This window comes from Pieris rapae, chromosome 3 (assembly GCF_905147795.1).
Source record: "Pieris rapae chromosome 3, ilPieRapa1.1, whole genome shotgun sequence".
Classification (NCBI taxonomy): Eukaryota; Metazoa; Arthropoda; class Insecta; order Lepidoptera; family Pieridae; genus Pieris; species Pieris rapae.
Window position 1 is genome coordinate 5643368 of NC_059511.1, and position 9542 is coordinate 5652909.

Genomic DNA, 9542 nt, shown 5'->3' on the forward strand with positions numbered 1-9542 from the left:
ACGTGCAGATTCTACAGTGAACCACGCGTTCCAGACCACTGCTCCTACACTTGACTCATACGAACCCAGCCTAACACTACAATGGACTAAATAGAGCACCCACTTGCACAAAAATTATACATCTATTGTAAAACATACTGAGATCGTCACGCTCACTACGATTGATGCATAGTGAATGACAGATTTAAATTTCGAACATTTCGAACATTTAATTCCATTTTTAAATTCATTGTTAAATTTACTATTATAAAGTTTATTGGCATTTTACGAAACATTATTGAAATGTGAGGCACCTTGAATGTTAATAGTCTAATAAATAATTGCTAATTACCGACTACTTTTATGTAAAACGTAGAACGTTGTAATTATAAGATATTTACCAGATTATTTCAGCATTTTCACATTTAAATATCACATCATAGTTTAATTGTATTTCTTTATTGACGTTCGTAAGTCTACATTGTGTTACCTTAATAAACGATTTTTGAATCATTTGAATTTACCGCATTTCTATCAACAAAAATCATAGGACAACAAATTCATATCCAGGAAAAATTCTAATAAATTTATTTTCCATCTGGAAAGTAACAATCAGTTGAACCAAATATTACCGAAATCCGCAAGCTTAACTTTTCCATTTCTGCTTGCGAATGTTTAATGACCGAATCTAAATCATCATGAGGAATTTATTTCACTCTTTATGTAAAGATCATAGAAACGAATACATTTCGTATATTTTTTCTAAGTAAAACAATAGTTAGCAGCGGCTGTGCCTTTCAGCGTAGAGCGGTTGAATAAATTGATAAAAATAATAAAAGCCTTATTTCTGTAAAATATAGTACTATAAACACTAATAATTAATCAGCAAGCCGGTTAATTTCTGTTTATAGCTTGTCCTTCGACAAAGGCGTCCTCCAAGGGCCACATAGGGCTTACTTATATCATCTTACTATATTTTTATTTGCCTTCCTCGTTTTCTTTTGCCATAGCGAGGAAGACATTCCTTTGCTTTTTTCGTCCCTTTATCTTTGCCCAATGTGTCCAATAATTGATAGGATAATTATAGACTGTGGCGCTTAAGAAACCTTTTTTACCGCCACCATACAACATCTGAAGAATACCCTCACTGATACAACTAAAGTACATAATAAGATTATCTATATTCATAGAAATACATTTATTACAATATTTACTAATACTAGATTCTGATTGTGCACTGCACTTGCCAGTCCCCTATAGTAAATAGTTACATTGAGGCCATTGAGCGTTGTACGGGCGTGACAATGGTTTCCGTCAAGTTCATTGTCGTGTGTCGTGACGATGGTCGCCCTAGTTGTCAATTTATTATGTATTAGGTATAGACATTTTAATTACTTCGAAAAAAACTTCGTTAACATTATCAATTAAATGTCGAGGCACTATGAAACATCATATTAACTTTGTTGTAAAAAAACGGGCACCTAAGAATATTTACGTTCTATTAATCGTTTAGGTCGATATCCGTTAATTTAATTATCGGATGGAAGGATGGAACTTAAGGAAGATTCCATTATTATGGAAGACAATGCTCGCCCGCACCGTTGTGGCGACGTGGAATCTCTTTATGGAAAGAAAATTTCCTTCGGTGCTTAGGTTTGTTTCAAGTGTTTCCTGAAAAAAACATTCCCAAAATAAGATATATATTAGACTACCATCGTGTGTACGTGTGTACTCCTTACAAACATTGTGTAAAAAAAACTTGGCGATTAAAAAGAGTGGCGGAGAGTTTGCCAGTTCTTCTCTTCCTTTCTACGCCCTTGATTTGAGAACTGGCAGTAAATGTAAAATTAGAATCATTTAATTTAATGTATATTTCTTTTTTTTTTTGACGTAGATAAGTGTATATTATGTTACCTATATGAATAAATATTTCTGTTTTGTTTTCTTTTGTATATTGTCCATAGTCTTTACGTCATAATAGCTTAGCATTGAATTTCGTAGCCTCACCAATTACAGTTACGAAATACCTTAAAATTGAGTACTTCCTCCGTTAAACAATTGACAATCTAAGCGAACGTGCATTATTGGTAGAAAATATTCCCTTGGCATCAACATCCTCTTTTAGCCCGTATTTATAGGCAGTAAATTGGATCGATGCTTCATCCATCAAAACTTCATAGACATATCAAGGACAGGATCGTTTATAAATAAGCACTCTCAAATGTATATTAAAAGATGTGTTTTATTACATCCATAACTTTCAGCTACCTCGGAAAAGATTCCTTTTTGCATATTCTAGAATTAGGCATAATTAAAATCTAATGACGCGACCCAAAAGGGCTGTACTCTTTATGGGTTACAATTTATTTTATAGTCAAGTATATTATTCTGTGTAGCTTTCTGTTTGATACGCGCAGTCGATTTGAGTCGAGTCTAGTATTAGGCAAATATAACTCATGATTTAATTTCATTCTAAGACGACATAATTTCTCACATAATATAACAACAGTTGTACTTAAACTTTCAAGTATCTGTATATTAATTAAACAAAGTATTTATCTTGAGTTGTCATAAATTTTTTATTATGGTTATTATATCTAATATATTTTTACTAATAAATCCATCCACCATTTAGAATAAATTCATTACGTACTTGCTTATTTGCATTTGAAGGTACATGTTTGTAAATAGTCCATGTATGAATAGAAAAACAAAATTTATTTAATTAAATTTAAAAAAGATAAATACTAAATTAGTTAATCTATTACATACTTACATATGAACACTACGAACTACTCCAACTGACTATGTTCGAATTACGTTTAGTGCTAAATACGCCAACAAAGGTTTCCAAAAAAAATGTATTATTGCTATACTATTACCTAAAATCTTCTTTTTAAGTCCTAGTTGTTTCCTCTTATCAGCTTGCTTTATTAAGACGTAACGCTTACGTTATTAATACATTCGGATGATGTATGGGGTGAACTCTCAATTGCCTGAATTGGCTTAAATTACCTCTAGCAAGTAACAAAAGGCATAACACGTCCAACATTATTCAATTGAAATAAGGATAAAGATTTTAAGTTCTTAATTATTCCAGGAAGTTCTGGCCCAATTCTTTTTACTTTGCCGTGAACGCGAGCTTGAACTTTATTTGTCTTTCATAGTTATACTAAAATAAACAACAATTTTTTTAGGTTTTATAGAAATTAGAATAATATAGAATATATATTGTATATGTATGTAATTAAAAATACACTGTTTTTATATACGGTTGTACAGTACCGAAACAAAGTTTTAATTTTATTCGAACCTCGAAAAGAATACTAAAAGTGGAGGTAACAATTATTCTTCAACAAACGCATAAAATGTAAGTTTATTTCGTTTGAGAACAAATTTAAAAAATAAATTTAAGCTGTCAATCAATTTCTACGTTAAGGAAAGAAACATCTTCATTAGTATTCTCCGAAGGTGACATACGGTACTGTGCGTAGCATTGTTTAAATCCTCGGTCTTTGATCCCAATCTTGATAGAGGGAAAGTGCAATTTCACCGAAAGAAGTGAAACTAACAGTGAAAAGATTTTTGTATTAAACGCTTCGTTATGAGAGCAGAATAGAGCATTAGCGTAGTGGTGATGCACATCTCAAGGTCGTGTCTTCTAACCCTAAATATCAGAAATGTGTGCAATGCCCCGTACCTTCTGCAGAACACGCACGCGACCAGAATATATACTTATACCTTTCAATATTAAAATAGACAAATTATTGTAATAATTATCGTTTTGTTTTTAAAATTGTGTAACCTTTAAACTGTTCTAGAAATCTTATACTTACGTAGAAAACATGTTTTGGTTAAATTGATTATGACCTTATAAGATTTATTAATAAAAAAATGTTTAGCTGTAACCGGTCGATAAATGTTATTTTAATATAAAGAAACTAACTAACTACGTTCATAGCAATAAATAATTTCTAAATACGATTAATCGTAATAATTGAACTCGGATGCAATTAACATAAAGGAAAAGTTGTACAATCAGTTTAACCTTTTTCATATAAGCAAATTCAATATGAAACTGATCAATTACCATTTTTATTACGTATGTAACGAAATTATTACATTTTGTTTGTACATTCACCTATATTACGAAGTGATTCTTAAATAAAATATTTTATTTTTCATTGGGCGATGAAGGTTATCTATGGTATTTTATAATAACACGGTTAATAATTTCATGAGATGTATTCAAAAACTGTGTCATGAATACACAAAAATTAATCAAAATTATCATAAAACAGTTACAAAAAATTTAATCAGAGTGCTAATTAGGCGTGCACTTTTCGAATCGTGTACACCATAACCTAAATTAGTCAGAAATGCGTTCAAATTATTAAACGAACACTCAATTAGGACACGATCAACAAACACGAAATAAAAATTAAATGGTTTATTCAGTCCATTACCTTATGAATTATACAATAAATAAATAATTTAGGAGTGTAACTATAATGGCACGAGCAACTTTTTCTTATTTGCTTAGATATCCCTGCTGCCAAGCCTGAAATAAATAAACCTATATTATTAAGGATACATTTAAATAGCCATCTAAAAATATATAGCCTTTAATGTTTATAAACTTTGCTAACACGTGTCAGTTACTATGTAGAATTACAGTTTAATTTAAATATTTAAACTATAGCATTTGTTTGCAAACTTTTGCTATAACACAGGAAGACATCGTGGTTCGGAAATTAAGTCTTAACCTACCTGGAATATGGTTCAAATTCGTATATGTCATCCAGGACCCTTCTCACACGACACGTGACTCCGCAAGTCGGTTGCTGGCTGCCGTATACATACATTGCCCTCTCCAGGAGTTGCTGTGCTGACGTCAACTCCAATACTGAAAATAAATTGCATTAAATGATTACAAATATCACTTGAATTCCTGAACTCAATCGCTAAATATACTTACAGTTTCGACTGCCAAATTTGCGTTCGTCTTCATCTCCGTTATCTCCCCCTTTGTCTTTCTTAAAAGATATCAACTTGGGGATCACTAACAACATGCAAACTACTGCTATCATGGTCACTATTTTCTTGAAAATCAGGAATTTAAGCATTAGCTTTGCAATCGTCAGAATATCCAACTTTAGAGATAGTTTGTCGAAGAATCCAAAGCCTGGGGCCGTGTAGGGAACTCCATAGGACGGTTTTGGTGGTCCATATATTGGTGGATAAGGCTTATGCACGGGTGGACCATAAGATTGTGCGGGTGGCCCGTAAGAAGGTGATGGGGGTCCGTAGCTGGCTGTTGGAGGACCATAATTTGGGGCTGGAGGACCATAGTTTGATGCTGGCGGTCCATATGTGTTCGGAGGAGAACTGTAGGTGATGTCCGATTCGAACTTTACAGGAGGGCCATAACTTGACGGCGGTACGTAGGAGTTAGAAGGTCCTGATGAACTGTAACTGTCGCTGCTTGAGTACGAAGGCGTATAATCGTACCCGGAGAAACTATCATCTCGATTAGAAATCTTCTTTTCGCCATCTTTAGCTGTTATTATAACAACACTCTGTTTCGCTTTTTCAGCTTCGACTCGAGTTTTCGAGTATGCGTCGAGATATGTATCAGTTTTCGAAACACTCTTTGTACCATTGGCTATCGGACCAACGATTGCTGAGGCACACGCGCAAACAGTTAAGACAATACAATACCGAAATAGAGTCATTTTGGTATTAGCGAGCTACTGTTTAGAAGAAGTTGTCTCCATCGATCGCGACTGACGAATGACAATCGAGTTGGAGGACCATTCGTTTTCACTTTTGACTTACCGTAAAAGAACCTAAATATGATAATGGAACACAATTAAATTCTCCAAGTGACCCCAAGTGCGTTCCGCATTGCTCATGGTAAGTAGGTGCATACGTTGCCCCGCGCATACTAATGCGACCGTAAGGCACGCGCCCGCCCCGAACTAACCTTTCTTGGATGAGCCCCATGCTTTCGACGCATAAAGAAATCCTTAATAGACCTTAATGGTTGTGAAAGTATCTTAGGTCATGTTCTTATAACCTTGCATAATCTGGCAAATTTGTCTTGTTAGAATTACCTAAGCAAGAATGATGTTACCAAAATGTTTCCGTCGTTAAACTGTTAATAAAATAGAGACCTGACCAGAATAAAACTACATATTCGAAAAGATTTATGGTTTTAGAGCATTATCTAAGACTATGTAATGCATGAAAATTCAAGTCACGACGCGTTCAAAACAATGAAAAGGAATGTGGAAGCAGTCCAAAGCGACAAATTTATGTATCCACCCCATATTATGGAAAATTATACGACACGTCGGTGGCATTAATGCATTTAAAATTTGCTGATTTCTACTACTTAAATGCATTTTCACTTCGTCATTGTAAATCGCAAATCATTACAGCTTTAGTGGGAATTTGATTAAATAAAACTGATGAAAGATTTCATAATTATTTATTTACACAATAATTCAACTTGCATATGAAAATAACATTCTTATTTATACTTTATTTTTTAAAAAGGTAAAAGCAAAATTCGGTAAATTCCTGTATTTTCATATTTATTCAAACGCATTACCCATAGTCAAATATCGTTCGTCGAAAAATTTGTGTTTCTTCCTTTTCTTAACCCCTTCTAACTTTGGGGCGAAAAATGTGTTTATTGCTTTACACATAGGCGATTTTTTTGTTGGTTCATCTATTTCTTCAAAGGTACAACTAATGGCTTTTTCTTGTAACATCAATTCTGCTGTCGACCAGCTAAATCTGACTAACAATGGATATCCAAATACAGGATCAATTTGATCTCGTATGAACTTTTTTGTTAAGGGATCTGTAATAAAAGATTTTTGCTTCAAAAGGTCATATAGATATTCCAATCTAATATTAAAAAAAACTGTTAATATATCTATTTATTGTCAGATATCTATTGGAACAGACAGCTTTTTCAAATAAGACAATAACTATAGAATGTCTAGTTATCATGAACTTATGGCCTCATATGTCAAGTAAATTAACTGAAGTATTTTATTGGCAACACAATATTGAGACAGGACCTTTGATTTTAGCGGTAATCAAAATCTGTTTAAAAAATGTATTAATACTTATTTATGTCTACAGATAATATCATCATCCATGTGTGACAATAATATTATTGGTTCTTGTAATATAGCCAATCAAGACTAGTCTGTGGAAAGAGGCGTGAGGCGTTTGGCGTCATTTCATTTATTCATAGTCCTTATATTTTTAAGATCTCTAAAACAATGATTATTTTTTTATGTACACCAAATAATGTGTTTTATCTTAAAACACAGTTCTGACTCTTAATGTCAATCTTTTATTTAAGATTTTAAAATAATTAATTTTTAAATTATCAAAACTAAGCATTTTTCTTTATACTATTTGTATACACATAGCAATTACGGACAGTTGCTATGTGTTAAAACTTGCATTATTCAGTACTCACCTCCAGGATATCCACTGCCAAACTGTGTATAATCTAAGTCAAGTCCTTCACGAAACTGCCATACTTTTAAAGCATGGTCCCTTGTCACTTTGGCTACTATACTAGCTGCTGATACAATCGGATATATGGAATCAGCCTTTTTGGCTACCTGAAAGATGTATTATCAAAGTTAATATATCAGGGACCTTCAAAAAAATGTGTAGCAATAAGGCCAGCAATTAGCAAGGCAGTAAGAGTGACTGTGGATGGCTGTCTTATACACCTGTTTTTTAGTTTAGTAGGGCTTTAGAGATTTATCGGCCCTTATTTAGTGGTGTGATCTAGTGTAGAGATCCTCAATAAATAGACAGAAACAATTTTTACTTTAAACAGTTACATAAAAAAAATAGTAGTTACAGACATTAGCATGTCCAATCAAAAAACTGAACTAAGGATATTATAATAATATTTAAATAGAAATTTATTTAATATATAAGATTAGAGCCTTTCTAATCTTATATAAAATCAGTAAGGTTTATTTTTAAATGTAACTTAGGTATATATTTCTTGCTTGCTAACTGAAATAAATCCATTTCTATATCTATTTACAAGTCGGTGAGACTGAGTTTTTATATAGATGGTTAATTTGAAATATTTGTAAAGTGTTTAACATTTGTTTTTTAACTACTCACAGTTATTTTAATTTCTGGAAAGATATCAGACAGCCTTGCTTGATACTTCTCTGGTGGACCTACAGTATCCACATAGACCTCTTGAATATTTGCACCTTGATCAATTACCTTCTTTATAAGACCTATTGCTGAATTCATTGAGACCTGAAATTATTTACTGCTAATAAATTTTTAATTATTTATGTAGTTCTGAGCTGGTAGTATCCTAAATAGTTAACTTTGCCAAACTTATAAGTAATGTTTGTTATTACTACTTCTCAGTTATGTGTACCATGAGTAACTAGTCTAAACAGTAACATAGCTCAATTTTTTTTTAATAAGTTTAGTCAGAATACTTTATTCAAATCTGGTGTAGTGGCAACAAACAATCAATCACAGGGTAAGAGAACAAAATGGCATTAGTAAGATTTTAATTTATATGCATATTACAATTTATAAATATGCTACTCTTAAAAGATGTAGGACACAGTTTGTAAATCAAGGTTAACAGAGGAATATATATTGGTTACTTGCATGCTACTGCTACTTGTAGAACTTTTTTCCATGACAAGTTTTCAATGAGTTTGTATAATTAAACATTTCAAAAGCTAATACCTCATTTAAAGAGTGTTTAGCTCTTCTATACATTGAATTTGAAATATAATTAGGAGATATTATTTCTGCTGCCCAGCCAATATTCTGAACTGCTTCATCTTCAGTTAGCATATGTACGAGGATTTCATCCCGTTTTTCTTCTGTCAAAACCTTGGAATCTGCACATCCAAGAGACTTTAAAACTTTAGATTGGTTTATTGGGCAATAAGCTATTCCATACACCATAGGTCCTAAAACAATTTAAAATTTAATTTTGATGAAGATTCCCCTGTAAATTAAACTACTGACCATATAAATACATTACATAATAAGAAGTACTAACTTCTTACCTAATACTGGTCCACGACCAGCTTCATCTACTCCCAACATACATGGCTCACTTTGACAAACTAAAGGAACCTCCGAATGATTTAAAAACTTTACAGAATTATCTTTACATTTTATAAAATCCTGTAATTCGACCAACGAATTCATTATGAATTTAAAACGATTGTTTAACTTTTTAAATTTTTACATTAAAAACCACTTTGTACCAACTTAGAAAACGGGAAAGAAGTACACTATAAAATGTAAAAGATCCTTATGATAATAATTTAGGTAAATTTAAATAAAACTGAAAGAAGTTGTAGCGCTAGATGAATTAGACTGCTTTGCTTTTAAGCGTGAGGAAAATGGAATTATTTTACTTAATATTACACTCACTTCTTTAATTTTGGAGGGTAAATACTAAATATTAAATATATGAGTAAAAAACTCGTCGGAGTATTTTATTCTATGGTAAATATTATTACCAC

The 9542-nt window shown here is 32.2% G+C and overlaps 2 protein-coding genes across 3 annotated transcripts; both read right to left on the reverse strand.

The window, feature by feature from the left end:
- Positions 1 to 4414: 4414 nt before the first annotated feature.
- Positions 4415 to 5801, reverse strand: LOC110993254 (COPII coat assembly protein SEC16). Its single transcript, XM_022259438.2, has 3 exons — positions 4958 to 5801; positions 4750 to 4885; positions 4415 to 4540 (listed from the first exon to the last, which is right to left on the reverse strand). Exons 1-3 carry the CDS (start codon positions 5712 to 5714, stop codon positions 4519 to 4521), a joined length of 915 nt encoding a protein of 304 aa, XP_022115130.1. The 5' UTR covers positions 5715 to 5801; the 3' UTR covers positions 4415 to 4518.
- A 654-nt stretch (positions 5802 to 6455) lies between these two features.
- LOC110993253 (ribonuclease H2 subunit A) lies at positions 6456 to 9506 on the reverse strand. 2 transcript variants are annotated; one of them, XM_022259436.2, is made up of 5 exons: positions 9078 to 9506; positions 8749 to 8978; positions 8155 to 8298; positions 7484 to 7631; positions 6456 to 6850 (listed from the first exon to the last, which is right to left on the reverse strand). In XM_022259436.2, the coding sequence occupies exons 1-5, from the start codon at positions 9220 to 9222 to the stop codon at positions 6579 to 6581; spliced, it is 939 nt and encodes a 312-aa protein (XP_022115128.2). In that variant the 5' UTR covers positions 9223 to 9506; the 3' UTR covers positions 6456 to 6578. The 2 variants fall into 2 exon arrangements, with proteins under 2 accessions (XP_022115128.2, XP_022115129.2); XM_022259437.2 differs by having other exon boundaries at positions 9071 to 9184.
- Between the last annotated feature and the right edge of the window lie 36 nt (positions 9507 to 9542).